The sequence below is a fragment of the Brassica oleracea genome, unplaced genomic scaffold (genome assembly GCF_000695525.1).
Source record: "Brassica oleracea var. oleracea cultivar TO1000 unplaced genomic scaffold, BOL UnpScaffold00950, whole genome shotgun sequence".
Taxonomy (NCBI): domain Eukaryota; kingdom Viridiplantae; phylum Streptophyta; class Magnoliopsida; order Brassicales; family Brassicaceae; genus Brassica; species Brassica oleracea.
The window spans coordinates 1-15,579 of NW_013617543.1; the positions used below are offsets into that span (position 1 = coordinate 1).

At 35.8% G+C, this 15,579-nt stretch overlaps 3 protein-coding genes across 13 annotated transcripts; all 3 read left to right on the top strand.

Moving 5' to 3' along the window:
- The first annotated feature begins 3,284 nt into the window (after positions 1-3,284).
- On the top strand, positions 3,285-5,971 carry LOC106320521. Of its 11 annotated transcripts, none has more exons than XM_013758890.1 (11): positions 3,285-3,495; positions 3,576-3,714; positions 3,805-4,078; positions 4,152-4,242; positions 4,337-4,461; positions 4,547-4,628; positions 4,706-4,823; positions 4,899-5,056; positions 5,149-5,263; positions 5,344-5,529; positions 5,628-5,971. In XM_013758890.1, the coding sequence occupies exons 2-10, from the start codon at positions 3,682-3,684 to the stop codon at positions 5,407-5,409; spliced, it is 1,062 nt and encodes a 353-aa protein (XP_013614344.1). In that variant the 5' UTR covers positions 3,285-3,495; positions 3,576-3,681; the 3' UTR covers positions 5,410-5,529; positions 5,628-5,971. The 11 variants fall into 11 exon arrangements, with proteins under 11 accessions (XP_013614344.1, XP_013614348.1, XP_013614350.1 ...); XM_013758894.1 differs by having other exon boundaries at positions 4,718-4,823; XM_013758896.1 differs by having other exon boundaries at positions 4,574-4,628.
- Positions 5,972-7,933: 1,962 nt separating this feature from the next.
- On the top strand, positions 7,934-10,751 carry LOC106320522. Its single transcript, XM_013758901.1, has 4 exons — positions 7,934-8,660; positions 8,723-9,037; positions 9,457-10,595; positions 10,695-10,751. The coding sequence occupies exons 1-4, from the start codon at positions 7,934-7,936 to the stop codon at positions 10,749-10,751; spliced, it is 2,238 nt and encodes a 745-aa protein (XP_013614355.1).
- Positions 10,752-11,060: 309 nt separating this feature from the next.
- Positions 11,061-12,994, top strand: LOC106320526 (ATP-dependent DNA helicase pif1-like). Its single transcript, XM_013758904.1, has 3 exons — positions 11,061-12,440; positions 12,536-12,676; positions 12,745-12,994. The coding sequence occupies exons 1-3, from the start codon at positions 11,109-11,111 to the stop codon at positions 12,745-12,747; spliced, it is 1,476 nt and encodes a 491-aa protein (XP_013614358.1). The 5' UTR covers positions 11,061-11,108; the 3' UTR covers positions 12,748-12,994.
- The last annotated feature ends 2,585 nt before the right edge of the window (positions 12,995-15,579 follow it).

Consider the following 15,579-nt stretch of genomic DNA (forward strand, 5'->3'; position numbering starts at 1 on the left):
TTTTAAATTAAACAAATTTGATAGAAGATACATTTTTTTTATCAGATATTTATTATTCAAAATCATTAATTGTCATATGTACTTTACCCACATTAGGCAATTCCGTAATCTTTATTTAAGGAAATAATAAATGACATTAATAATGAATTTATGGTTAGTTTAATAAAAAACTTATTATATAATTAGATGGACCAACCTATTTCTCTAATAATTCTAAGAATCATCGTAGTGATGACATGTGGCTACAAAAAAAAGTTGTAATATTTCACAAATAATATACAGGGGATTTTAATAATATGATGAATGGAAAAATGTAATTACTGGACCCAGGACCTCGTAGTCCAGTGGTACTACCTCCTTGGGGAGGGGAGGTCGGCTGTTCGACTCGCGGGGAGGGGGAGGCGTGCCCAGGGCCTCATGTGGGTACATGCAAAGGCTGGCGCCGGGCCTAGGTGGTGGACCGCAAGGTCAACACCTGGTTAATCAAAAAAAAAAAAAAAAAAGAAAGTGTTTTATTCCTTTGTGATAGATAGATTTTCGCTTAGTGCGACTCCATCTCCATGTTTACACTTCAAATAGCAAATTATTTTCTGCGTATACAAAAATTAGTATGGAAGCATCTTTTGACTTTTGAGTATATTTTAAGCTGTGAGTCTGTGACGACTTTCAAAATTGTCATCTTTGATTAAAATATATTATTTGATTCGAAAACTTCAAAATCCAAATCCAAAATCCAATTCTCCCTTCTAATTAACCACTCTCGAGTTTTCTTTACAACTCATTGAAAAGTGAAGCGTTTCACAGTTTTGTGACTTTTGTGTATTGGGTTTTCCCTTTATCGAAATCTTTTGACATTCTTTCCATATAAAGTGAGGAACTTTAGGTTTCAAAATTCTTCTAAAATCAAATTTTTTGTGGATTCCAAGTCATATCGTAATTTTGTAATCTATTAGACGTTCTAGGCTAGTTTCTAAATATAATAAATACTAGCACTTCGTCGAGTTAAACAACAGTTTTTCTGTTCAAATTTTACATAAGCTGTATATAATCGGAAAGGATGCATGTAAATGAAATATACAAAAACATGAAAACTATATTTTTTCAAGAAGAGAATGGGTGTTAAAGGCACTTGATTAAATTGTTCAAGTATTGTTTATTGGTAAATCACAATGTGCTTGAAAATAGAAACAATAGCAAGACATATAATGGAAAGTAAAAAGACACTTGATTAAAAATATATTTACTAAATAAAAGTTTTAAAATTTCATATTATGAGAGGCACAAAAGCGTAATGAAAGAATGGAAGAAAATACTTTAGATGCTTTCTTCGCTTTCTTCATCAAATATCTTGTATTTACATTCAAATTTTGTTCACTTCTGATTGTTTTTAGTTGCCAGCGATTTTACGGTTATAAGTAGTTTTGAAAATTTAATATAATATAATATTTTAATATATTTTTGACATGCTAAAATTTATTTATTATATATCTTTTTACATAAATATATTTGATTTAGTTATTTATATTTTCTATTTATAACTTTTAAAACATATAAATATGACTGGATTTATAGTATCTTATTTGACTTTTATCAACAACCGAAAAATAGTCAGTATATGCTTCTATTTAATTACTTACAATAAAATTAAAGTTATATGTTGTGCAGTGTCTAACCTTTTGATTTTTTTTTTTTCCTAACCTTTTGATTTCCAAATTTTAATTTATTATATTACATGATATTTACATATTCCAATAATATTTGATAAAATGATATGTACATGATAATAATTTATAAAATCACTAAAATTTTCATCGACTAATATGAATTGGAGTAATTTACTATGTGGATTATTTTACACCCAACATGCAAGATTTGACGTAAATAACCAATTATTCTGGCTAGTGGAGAGCTCAGAGACATTCTGAGATCAATCGTCATTGAAATAGCTCATATGATTTTTCTTACAACGTAATTGATATGGTTTGTAAGTCAAGTTTACATGATTATTCTTAAAATCTAACACTGAGAAAAAATTAGAAACATACTAAATAAATATATGGTTGAGTAACATTCTCGTCCATCAAGAAAAAAGAAATATATCTTAGGTTTGGTGTCTACCCACGTCAGTTTTGAGTTCATAGATGGTGGCTTGCATTATGGTTGAATCGGTCCAGCCTCTTGCATTAGTCGGAAAGTGTTCCAAACTCGGATTAAACAGTGTGGTAACCAGTCCACTATTTAACACTAAATGCGTTCCTCCTATAGCAGACCGTATCAGCCGATAAGGTATATCAAAAAAGAAAAGAAATATATTTAATATTTACAGTTCAGGCCATCTTATAACTTGTGAAGTTTTTCATTCTCCTCTGTGATGTGTAGGATTTATAGAAACTATCCATTAATTTTAATTATTTATTTTCCATTATAAAATTTTGGTGCATACTTTTCTAACATTTAAATGATATGAAATCATATTACATATATTTACATGATATTTCCCTTGTCAAACATAAATTTAATGTTTTCTGTTTTATCGCTTTTTATAAATGGAAAATATAATTACATCACAAAACCATACATTTAAATAAAGAACAAGTATAAATTAAATACTCTTACATGCCAAATTTGAAATTATATTATATTCCACTATAAAATTTAGGTTTAATTTTCCTCTTTTTATATTTTTTAAAAATTTGAATGTTTAATAAATTTAGTAATAATTTATATACCAAACAAATATGTTCAATTTACAATAAATGTATATTTTATCTCTCTAATGATAAACTTCATTTTAAATGGAAAGTTTAGTGGATTTGTGTTTATTTTGTAACATAAACGATATAAGAAGTTTCAATTTTTTTTTTTGTATTGGTGAACAACTATATTAATCTAAATTCTGTTAAACAACGTAAGATAAATTTATATCCGATTAATTTTTATAATCAGAAATCCTTTAAACACATTCAATTTTTCACTTTGTGTTCAGAATGATATAAAATTACTCTAAAATTCAGATGTAAATGTTCAGACGATTATTTTAAAAGCAGATGTTCCACGTTAAGTTTTATTATTTGGTGTGTCTCACAACATATCTATCTATCTATTATTATAAAGATGTGTTTGAATCTTTCTTAGGGGGTCCACTTCAGCATCCACCTAGGAAAGTCGCCTTCTGTACACCCGCCACGTGTCCATGCTTCTCTCCACGTCGTTTCATTAAAACGAAGGTAACGCGAGTTGGGCTTTGTGTCGTGACATGGGCTTTTTGTTGTTGGCACTTTGCGTTTTGTTTTGCCAGGAGAGATGCGCCAACCCTAATCCGGAGAAAAAAAAAAGCAACACCTTCTTCCTCTTCGACACGGCGGCGATGAGGGACTTTCGAGTTTCTCTGAAACGGTTCTATTAATGGCTGCGTGGTAAATCGAATTGATTGTCCCCTCCACAATCCATCTTCAATGGTTTGCGAACAGCGGTCTCTAAACGGTATAAATAGATGTGAGTATTGCTCTCTTGGACTCATACTCTCTTCGTATCTCTCAGCTCTATCTAATATACTGTAATATGGCTAATACCAGAGTTTTCTTTTCCGATCTGAAGTCTGGCGGCAAGTGTTCCTCCGTCGTCGAGGCGAGACTCTTGCGATACTGGGAGGCCTGGAATGTGAAACGCGGCAGCGACCTGATGTGGGTCGACATGCTCTTGATCGACGTTAATGTAAGTACATTTTTTTTTTTGCTGTTTTGTATATTTTGGCTTCGATCCTCTGTCTGAATTTTGTTTCTGTGTTATATCAATTCGGTGCAGTCAACCATAATGCAAGCCACCATCTATGCTAACCGCCTTCCGAGATTCCGGTCTAAGCTCGCCGCCGGAAAAATGTTTTCTATATCCGGTTTCGATGTTGCCCAGTGTGCTCAGAATTACCGGCTCACCGACTCTCCTTTGCTGCTCCGGTTTAGTGATTTAACCGATTTTGATGAGTTAGCAGAGCCGGTTTCGCCCTTGCCACAAGAAGGCTTCCGGTTCCGCAATCATTCTGAGCTAGCCGAATTGGCTAACACGAACACACAGCTCCCAGGTAAGCTTAAATATGTTGGGTTGATCCTTTTTATCAAACAAGCTACTGATTAATGTTATTGTGTCTCTCAAAGAAATTATAGGTGAGATAACAGCTGTTAAGAGTACCGTTAACGACACTCTTGGAGAGAAGGACCGTATCATGGCAACTATCAAGTTGGATAAGTATTTCTTAATCTTTAGTTTTTTATTATTTCCTTTATATAATTAGATGTGGTAGAATTCAAATTAATATATTGTTAAAATATGATTTTTGCAGTGATACAAAGGTCATTTTAAGCCTCTTTGACTCTCAAGCCGTGTCTTTTCATAAAAAACCTGAAGACATGAATGGTGATCCAATGGTGATTGTCGCTACTAGCATAAACCCTAAGATGGTTGGAGGTAATGTGGCCCCTCGGTTGGTTCAGATATATTTGTATGAGATATATAGTTACATTATAATCTAACTATATGATATGATATGTAGGTGGTTTGTTCCTCAATGCAACATCAGGAACACACATCTACTTTGACAAGGAGACCACCGCAGGGGAGGTTTACTTCTACAAGTAAGTCAATCAGCAGTCAACTGTCTACGTACTCATCCATATATTCCAAGTTACCTGAGTATTGGATAATTGTTTAGTTTGGTCGCTAGAGACACTGGAGTCCCATCTGCCGCACCATTACTGAAAGGATACGCAAAGGTGGAGACTCTGACCGTCGCAGAGCTCAATAATTTTATAACCTCTGCTACATCACAGGTATCATATTTGGCGCTGGTCTATTAGTTTTTGGATCGCAATTATCGATATATGAACTTTATATACCATGTGTAGGAAATTGACTTCATCTGCACCGGTAAAGTTGTCCGGCTCGACGTGGACAAGGGATGGTGTTATGTTACCTGCGCCAAATGCAGTCAAAAATTGCAGCGTACAGTCTCTGCTTTGGAGTGTACGCAATGCAATAATACCAATGCTGTCGGCGTTCTCCGGTACGTATTGTAGTTTAATTATAAAAACACGTATACGCATTTATGTACGTGACAGTGCTTGACTTAAAGTTTGTTTCCCCGTTATCCTACAGCTATCGTGTGGAGTTGGCAATTGCTGATGATACTGCTGAAGGTGTGTTCGTGTGTTTTGATGGGGTGATGACTAAGCTACACAACCTCAGAGCAAGTGAAGCCGGTCAGATGTTGGTAAGATATACATTCGCCTTCTTGCACATGATATAATTAGATAGCTGCTGACATACGTGTAACATCAATCTGACTCATAAGCTGAAGAAGGAGTAAATCCTGAGGATGCTGTGGTGCCTCCATTTATCACGGACATGGAAGGATAAACATTCACGTTCCAAGTCAGGGTTAGTGCATATAACTTCACTGCTCATCATCAGACATTCACCATCATCCGCATCCTCAACGAGCATGAGTGTATTCCAGTTCCTAACTTTGTCGTCAATGTAAGAATGTGTTTGATATGCTTTGATCATCTGTTAGTACTCTTTGACATCGATGCAATGTGATTTTAATAATCTTTTTAAATGTACGAATGGATTAGGGGGGAGATGATGCTGATGATGATGACAAGCCAAATGGTAGTCTGGCTCCTGTTCAGAAGGAAACTGGAGAGAGCAGTATTGATGCAGCTAAGAATGGTGACGACAACACAGATGGTCTTGCGCCCAAGGATATTGTCCACCCAGCTAATAAGGCGGTCAAGAAAGCACGTGTTGTTTAAGATGAGATATCAGAAGTTATGTTTCAGTTTCTGGTTTTGAATAATGCTTCTTACTAATCTGCAGTTTTTCCGTGTGTTTGGTCATATATGTTTCATCTTTGTCTTTTTGGTTACCAGTTACTTGACAGTCAATTCTCAGTATAATAAAATACTATTTATATTCATTCTCCCACATATATTTGGATTTTTTTTTTCTCATATAAACCATGGCTTCGATACACTATACGTGATTTAGATTTTGCTGTCGAATTCATACGTAGAGTTATGGTTTTTTTTTTTTTTTTTTTTTTTTTAGATTTTGCTGTCGAATTCATACGTAGAGTTATGGTTTTTTTTTTTTTTTTTTTTTTTTGAACAGAACATATAAATTGTATATATTTGCGTGTTGCTCAAGTAGCTCCATACACTTATCTATGAAATATTGGTACATTAAAAGCTATTGATTGTTCATATATTAAACAATGTTTGGAGGATTAGTTGAAAAAAAAAAAATTGTTCGGGATTGTTTGAGATTCTAACTTATGTATATTTAACAGATTCGCTCTGAAAATACTTATTGGAAAGTGATTTAGTGAAAGATAACGTGGCATGGGTAAAACCTTAGTAATGATCAAGTAGCTCCATATACTATCTTCTGGAGTATTGATATATTACAATAATGATTGTTCAAAAATCATGCAATATTCGGAATTGTTTGATGATCTAACTTATAAGAGAGAGTGTGACAAGGTGCAACCTTAATAAGGTGTATTTAAATAATACAGATTTAGATATTTTTACAGATTTACACTAAATTATGTAAGCTACATAGTAGAACCTTAAATATTAAAAGAGTATAAATATATATTTTTAAGCATATGTCGACCAGTTAATTCGACATTAACGGAGACATTGATTTCGGTTAATTAACAAATTATATCTGACCTCTCACTTGCACTGTGACACTTATGTAACGGTTAAGGTAATAAACATTGGCAGCCACGATTATCTTTCTCTTGCTTAGTAAACCTTCCATCTCTTCTTCGTCTGTGGGAGCTTTTTGAGTGATGGTGAAAAAATCATGTACGAAAGCTCAAACATCTGGCTCCACCGAGTTGAGGATCACCACTGATAGAGATTTGTGTGCTCATGCTGATACCATGAACATCCCAACCGCAACGGGTGGCTCCAGTACCGGTACGTGATATCCACCTATACAGATTTGAGTTTCAGAATGATCTGTCTTTGACTTCATCACAATTTATGCCACAATATCTCATGTATACCGTTCATGTTCGTACATTCCATTAGGTGACCAACAAGGAATTGCAAACGATCAGCTAGACAGGCCCGAATGCTTATTCGGTCCGCAAAATCAACAGGGTCTACCTCAGTAGGTTGGTCCCCTGCCCAATGTTATCAGAAGTAGTTCATAATCCATAAATACTATAATAAATCATTATCCTGTAACCCACTAGCTAATAAGCAGCCAGCAAAGAGGCGCAAAATAGGCAGACCGCGTATTGTATCAGATATCGGCACCGGTTCAGACACTCTGCAACAAGATCATCCAAGACGACAAGTAGACCCAGGTATTAATGCATAAATATGAATATTTCGTAATGGTTCGTAGTAAGCAGCGGATTTACAAAACCACAATACAGCTTCAGCTCGAAATGCACGGAAATTACGGAAGGCAATTTGTAAACGGAAGAAACAAACACGGCTAGCTGGATCTGGTAAGTAGCCTACTTATCATATTTTAGCAATCAAACTACCGGATAACATTGTCTGATCTGCTAATAATGTCGTTGTGGAACAGCCTCTTCTTCCAGCAGAACGCAAATTTCACGTATGAACTCTACACTATGGAATTATTTTATTCTAGGATCGTACTGCATTTCCACTAACGTTTTGTATATTTCTTTGCAATCCAGGTAGAAAAAAAGCGAAGCCATGTGACAAATGGGACATAGTTTCGTGGTCAAACTAGCAACGGACAAAAACAGTTTAGTCTTTGTTGTCAGCGAGGTCGTGTGAGGCTTCCACCAGTTCGTGAACTACCGTCTCCACTTCGTGAGCTTTTAGATTCACCTAGCTTCAGACCCCACATCAGAGTCGCTAACAGTTTGCTTTCGTTCACGTCTATGGGTGCTACTGTGGATCAGTCTGTTACTGGTACTGCGGGTCCATTCAGCTACCGTGTTCATGGCCAAATCATTCATAGGATCGGTTCCCTACTTCCTAATAATGGAAAACTACCAGAGTATCTGCAGCTATACATTTTTGACACTGGTAATGAGCTGGAGAACAGAAAAAAAGCGTTTACTAAAGATGCTTCTACACTGGCTTTAGCTGATGCAATAATCCTGGAATTAATTAAGATGCTGGACAATCACAATAACCTAGCCAGGACATTCAGGCATGCAAGAGATCGGATTCAAGATGCTGCAGTATCTCAATTCAAGATAACCTTAGTCAGCCAGCCAAACCGTGGACGCCAGTATGATCTGCCTACTGCAAGTGAGATTGGTGGGTTGGTGGTTGGCGACATAACTGCATCAACCGTAGGAAGAGATATTGTGGTTGAGCTCAGATCCTCATCGTTACAGAGGATAAGCGATCTCCACCCATTGATGATGAGTCTCCAGTATCCTCTGTTATTCCCTTATGGTGAACCAGGTTATCACGAGAGGCTACCTTACGAAGGTCCTGAAGCTTCAACCGTGAGAAGAGAGTACATGACAATGAGAGAATTCTATGCTTACCAGCTACAGACAAGACCTACGGAGGGAATGACACTCATTAAGAGTGGAAGGTTGTTGCATCAGTATATTGTTGATGTGTACGTAGCTACTGAGACAGAGAGGCAGCGTTTTATTAGTTTGAATCAGAAGAAGCTGGAGCCGAGCTATATAACAATGTGTGCGATGCAGTGGAGAATGGTGATGCTGATGCTACACAGCTTGGTAAAAAGGTCATCTTGCCTTCTTCGTTCACAGCTGGACCAAGATATATGGCTGAGAAATACCAGGACGCGATGGCTATATGCCGTTGGTACGGAAACCCTCATTTGTTTATTACAGTCACAGCCAATCCTAATTGGGTGGAGCTAAAATATCATTTAGATGCTTATGGTTGTAAATCCGGTAATAGCCGTCCGGACCTTGAATGTCGCATCTTCAAAATCAAACTTGATGAAATGATTTCATATTTCAAAAAAGGCATATACTTCCCTAAGCCCGACGCAGGTAGTTCTCATATTAAGTTTATTAATCTAATCTATATATAAAATTTATTATATAAGTTCATAAGTTTTCATACTTATAAATATGATTTACGGTTAAGTATGATAATATTAAAATAAATTTAATTATATACCTATTTTAAACCATCTATAAATTCAAAATTTAAACTGTGAACTGATATTTGTTATTAAAATCAATTTGTAATTAACTTAGCCTAATTGACAATTATTAAATCGACGATAGTTATCAGTATCAATAATAGTTATATTTTTAATTATAATTATTATGAAACCAATATCAATAATAATTAAATTTAAATTAGCCTTAACAATTAGGACTGAATTTTTAATCATCTAAGATTATATCTCATGTAGATGTATTATCAAATCAATCGTTATTTACTATTTGATTGATCTTTGTAGTGGTCTACACAATTGAATTCCAAAAACGAGGATTGCCACATGCCCATATCCTGTTATGGTTGAAGGTTGTTAAAAAGGAAGTATCAGCAGCCACGATTGATGAATACATATCAGCAGAATTACCAGATAAAGACGTTGATAAGGAAGGTTTTGAACTGGTTGAGCGACATATGATTCATGGTCCTTGTGGTAGAATGCGCCCCACATCACCTTGCATGGACAAAGAAGATTGCACTAAGAACTATCCAAAACCTTTGTCAGATCATACAAGGATTGATAAGTCCGGATTTGTTGTCTACAGAAGAAGGGCTGATACTAATGCTTTGGTAGTTAAAGGCAACATCCAGCTGAATAACCAATTTGTTGTACCTCACAACCTAAGTCTGCTAAAGAAATATCAGGCCCATATAAATGTCGAGTGGTGCTGCAGGAGTAGCGCAATAAAATATCTCTTTAAGTATATAACAAAAGGCGTCGATCGAGCTACCATGCTCCTTGAAGAGAGTGATTCGGCATGCAGTAGTCACGGAGACAAAAAGAAAAAAGCAGATACGGTTAATGAGATTGACAGGTTCATTCAAGGCCGATATATCTCTGCTTGTGAAGCTTCATGGAGGATATTCGCCTTCCCCATCCATTACAACCAGCCTAATGTGGTGAAGCTTCCGCTGCATCTCCCGGGACAGCATAGGGCAGTCTTTGATCAATCTGATGACCTGGCCGAATTCATTTCACGAGAGGATGCTGATAAAACTATGCTGACAGCTTTTGTCGAAGCGTGCAACACGTACGAAGAGGCAAGAGAGCTGACATACATTGAGTTCCCTTCCAGGTTTGTTTATCATCCATCTGATAAAACATGGACACCTAGGCAGCAAGGGGAAGCCATTGGTAGAGTCGTATACATAAGTCAAGGAGCTGGTGATTTGTACTTCTTCAGGATCTTGATTAATGTTGTTCGAGGGCCCAGAGGTTTCGATGCAATGTACGCAGTTGGTGATGTTGTTTATAAAGAGTATAAGGACGCCTGTTTTTCTCGAGGTTTACTCGACGATGACAACGAGTGGCACAAGGCTATAGAGGAGCCTTCTTATTGGGCTACAGGGCGACAACTAAGGAGATTGTTTGTGATCATCTTGGTATACTGTCAGGTTATTAGTCTGATACGTTTTAGGTATCAATTGTAATCAAAAACAGAGATCAATAAGAAAAGCTTAGTTATATTGATTTGAACTTAGGAATTACAGAGGAAACGATTACAGATCAAGAGATATCTCACATTCTCTCATCTCTGAAATCACTCAAACTCTCGATAAAGTCTCTCCCCAACCTTCCCCGTTATTATAAAGCTAAAGCATTAACTCAACCATAGTTACTTTTAGAATAACCCAACTTAACTAGAGTTACTTTGCCACTTCTAATCCTTATCCTTTAACCATTTGATCCTTAAAGATCAACATTTGTATCATAGTCCACTGAAGCTTTGGAACCACACATGCAAGTTATTGTCCGAGGACATACTTTACATTAAACGAAAGGAATTCAACTTTCCAGGTCTTGAATTAGAAGACGAGCAGCTAAAGCAGTACACTCTGCTTGAGTTGGATAAACTCCTTAAGGAGCACAAGCAGACATTGGCTGATTACACTGATATGCCAAGACCGGAACAATCCATTTTATCTGAGATAAACGATACCGTTCTGCAGCAAGAACTAAACTATGATGTGCAGAAGGAGGCTGAAACGCATGGCATATTGTTTGACGCAATGAATCAAGACCAGCGGATTTTTTACAACGCAGTCTTGGAGTCTATAAGAGATCAGTCAGGAAGGTTGTTCTTTGTTTATGGAGCAGGAGGGACAGGAAAAAGGTACCTATATAGGACTCTTATCGCAAGGCTTAGGTCAACTGGCAAAGTCGTTATTCCTGTTGCTACGGCTGGGATCGCAGCACTGCTGCTTCCAGGCGGCCGAACAGCTCATTCCCGGTTTAAGCTACCTCTGACTCTAGATGATCATTCGATGTGTAATATTCACAGAGGGTCCAGCTTGGCAACCCTATTATCGAAAGCAGATTTAATAATATGGGATGAAGCTCCAATGGCACACCGTCACGCTTTTGAGACTCTAGACCGTTCCCTCAGGGATTTGATATCTCCTGAAGACCCCTTATCTGCAGACAAGCCGTTCGGTGGCAAGACCATGCTTCTTGGAGGTGATTTCAGACAGATATTGCCAGTAGTGCCGCATGGTAAACGTTCTGATACAGTCCTCGCATCCCTTAGCAAATCTTATTTATGGAACCTGGCGAAGGTGTTCACACTTTCCATAAACATGCGACTGCGGCAAGAAGACAAGGATTTTGCTAAGTGGATATTGGCAGTTGGTGATGGAGATGCTGAGACTATAGATTCACATAAAGTTAAGCATGATGATGGTGATCAGATTATTGTGGACGAGAGTTTCTTAATACCTAAATCCGACTTTCCTCATGAGGCGTTGGCAAGTGCTGTGTATCCTAACTTCCTGCATAACTACAGGAACAAGGACTACCTGAGAGAGAGAGCAGTTCTGACGCCTACAAACAGTACAGTACATGAGGTAAACTCATATCTCCTCTCTCAGGTCCCGTCTCAGGCTAGAGAGTATATAAGTTCAGATTCAGTAGAGCTGGAAGCTACACCAGATGATGATTGGACCAGCCATTACCCCCAAGAGTACTTGAATTCTCTAGAATTTCCTGGCCTTCCAAACCATAGATTGTGTTTAAAGGTAGGAGCTCCCGTAATGATGCTGCGCAACCTAAATCAGGATCATGGTCTATGCAATGGTACAAGAATGGTGGTCAGTAAACTTGGTGATAGGATTATTGAGGTGGAAATCATGACAGGTTCAGAAGCTGGGGAACGAATATTGCTCCCTAGGATACAGTTAAGCCCGACTGACACCATACATCCTTTCACCTTTCGTCGACGACAGTACCCAGTACGACTTTCCTATGCCATGACAATAAATAAAAGTCAAGGCCAGAGTCTGAAACAAGTAGCTTTATATCTTCCTCCGCCTGTATTTATACGCAGGGCCAGCTATATGTTGCCATGTCCCGAGTGACAACGCCTGGAGGTTTAAAGATATTAGACGACACTTCCGATAAAGACGGTCAGGAGGGAGTTACTAATATCGTGTACAAGGAAGTTTTCAAGGATCTCAGAGTGACGCAGGTTTGTAGATTACTCACGCTCAACCTATTTATGTTCATACACAAACTAATGAATACGTAAAATATCAGTGATAGGTTCAGCAGCTATCGGACGATGATCAGAATCCGAAATACACGATCGCGTATGTGTCGAATCCGGTTTCTTCTCACCCGCAGAGACTTTCTTCTATTCTCAATTTTTATAAACTTGCACGATTTTACAAGCAGCGAAACCTATTCTCGGTTGCTTTGATTTTAATTTAAATACAAACACCTATATATTAATCCGGTTTAGACGGTTTACTATGATCCTTTCATAAAGTTTTTACTTATAAGATAATTTGGCGTAATCTCATATTCGCATCCATTCCATACTTTAATATCAGAAATATACAACCGTCCAATCAAGACGCTCTCAGATTGATTAATTATCTTATACATATGTGATCATACTTTTTTTAATTCTTAGCAATTACAATAACCCGTTGTCAAAAAAAAAGCAATTACAATAACCCAAATGAAGTCCATAAACACCAAACCAGAAAAATTAAATCACAGCCTGATCTGCTAAAAACCGTTATTTACAGAAAATGTACATAACTTCACGTGACATAAGAATTTCCATATTTATATATGGCATATGCGTTAATGTAGACATCAGACGATGGACGGTTCGCAGAATTGCTAAACAAGTCACGCTAAAATTGAAAAAAAACAGCTGTTAGTTTTTATAACAATATCAGGGGTGTTCAAACCGGATATCGGTTCGGTATCGGTTATATTTTCCAGTTATTTGGTGTTTCGGTTAGAGAATACAACTACCATTCTAGATCCATATTTACTTTGGTTCGGTTCGGTTTTAATACCATCGTTTTTGGTTTGTTCGGTTTTATACTAAAAATTAGTTATTTAGTTTGCCATTATATTATATGAATTTTAGAGTCATGTAGTCAACACAATCATATTTTTAGAAAATAATAAATGTTTAAATAACAGAAAAAAAATAAAATAGAAAGGCTTCTACCATCTGATAAAATAAACAAATCTAAAATTATAATTCTGAAAAAAAAAAAAAAAAACAAAACAGGAGCATGAAGAACGAAAATAAAGATTTTCTGTCGGAGTCATGTTTCGTAGATTGACCACAAAACTCTTTTCATTTACAAATATGAAAGAGCAGTAAAGAATTTTCATTAATTCTTGACCATAAAATTTATAATTTAAAATTCGATACTATAATCTATAATTCTTGTTTTGATCGTTTTATTTTTTTTTGTCAATTGATTTTTTTGTCGACACTAAAATAAAACAAAAGAGATATAAAAAAATATGAACCCTCGGTTGCAATGAACTGTTGCTTAATTATAATTCAAGTTTTACAAATTAGGGCTTATTTAGTACTGTAAAAAATAAGGCAGTGGTTATTTTAAAAAAATGTTTTTATGCGTAGTTAAAAAATATATACATATTTACATGTGTATCCATATCTATTAAACTATATTTAAATTCTGTTTTACATATGCACATTTAATTATTCATATTAAAATGCTATATTAGACGTAGCGGCCATTACATAATTACATTGATGATGGCACCTTCCTATATGATATCCCAGCATGTATATCTCTTAGATCTCAATTGGTGGCACCTTACAAATTATTTATTTGTTTATAATATTGTTTTAATCAACAATGTTTTAAAAAAGTTTCATAAATTTAATATAAATTCATATAAAATAGTTTTTTATAACTTCCCGCCCGTAGGGCGGACCGACCCTAGTTTGCCATAAAGTGAGGGATATATTTTTATTCATAATATACTTTGAATTGATTGGGAATTGATGTAAGTTTGTTCATGGTTTATTTTTCTTTTTGGAATCAAATTAAATAAATAAAAAACAAAAAATAATCAAATTATAACAATTAATTCAAAAGTTCACTTATGAATGACTCATGTACAAAAATCACTATATTAACTTTTCATGTAATACATAGTAGGATTTTTTTGAAATTGTGGTAGTTTTGAATTTTTGGGAATCTATTTCAATACTTAAAATCAACTTTGGCGTATTTTGATATAAAGAACCTTCTGTTTCCTTTGACCAAAAAGAACCTTTTGTTTCCTAAAAGGGATTTCTAGGACAAGGATTTTTTTGAAATTGTGGTAGTTTTGAATTTTTGAGAATCTATTTCAATACCTAAAATCAACTTTGGCGTATTTTGATATAAAGAACCTTCTGTTTCATTTGACCAAAAAGAACCTTTTGTTTCCTAAAGGGATTTCTAGGACACAAACACACAAACAAACCTTCTCTTTATTCTACCATTAAACCACCATTCCGTTGATAGTACTAGTTTTTTACGGTCATTCCCCTTTTTGTTTCCTCAGTATCGTTTCTTTCTTCAAAATTCAAAGTTGAAACACTTTGTTCTGTTGTTAATGTCTTTTGCATTGATGTTCTTTTATGAGCCGAAGGCCAAATATTTAAAGCTCATTTCAATAATGAATTGCAGGTGACCCATTTGTGTCATAAAGATTCCACGGTTTTTTTTTCTGACATCAAACACCATGTTTTATTATAGATTTAAACAAGTCAGCCTTGGGAGATAACCATAAATGAATCAGAGAGTCTACATGGGAGAATATCAAGTTCTGAAATATCAAGTTCTGAGCTCGAGCACCTTTCACAAGGAGGTTGGTTCTTACATTAGAGTTTCGGGGAATATAAGATTATGAAAAGCTAGTAAATGACAAGCGTAAATGAACGAATTCATTCCATTCTGAGACCAGAGCTTGTCATTCTTCTTCACCATTGATCAAATTTACCATCCGAAGGCAATCCGATTCAAAATTCATTGACGAAATTCCCAGATGCAGAGAGTGCTCCATTGCCCATAAAAGGGAAGAGAACTCCGCATGCATGGG

Bases quoted from the DNA above. Each gene is read 5' to 3' on its own strand.
- LOC106320526 (XM_013758904.1), top strand. From the start codon at position 11,109: ATGCCAAGACCGGAACAATCCATTTTATCTGAGATAAACGATACCGTT. The intron at 12,441-12,535 runs GTACGACTTTCC...ATTTATACGCAG, and splicing joins TTCGTCGACGACAGTACCCA to GGCCAGCTATATGTTGCCAT.
- LOC106320522 (XM_013758901.1), top strand. From the start codon at position 7,934: ATGGGTGCTACTGTGGATCAGTCTGTTACTGGTACTGCGGGTCCATTC. The intron at 8,661-8,722 runs GTTTTATTAGTT...TGTGCGATGCAG, and splicing joins TACTGAGACAGAGAGGCAGC to TGGAGAATGGTGATGCTGAT. The intron at 9,038-9,456 runs GTAGTTCTCATA...TGATCTTTGTAG, and splicing joins CTTCCCTAAGCCCGACGCAG to TGGTCTACACAATTGAATTC.
- LOC106320521 (XM_013758890.1), top strand. From the start codon at position 3,682: ATGTGGGTCGACATGCTCTTGATCGACGTTAAT. The intron at 4,462-4,546 runs GTAATGTGGCCC...TATGATATGTAG, and splicing joins AAACCCTAAGATGGTTGGAG to GTGGTTTGTTCCTCAATGCA. The intron at 4,824-4,898 runs GTATCATATTTG...TACCATGTGTAG, and splicing joins TAACCTCTGCTACATCACAG to GAAATTGACTTCATCTGCAC.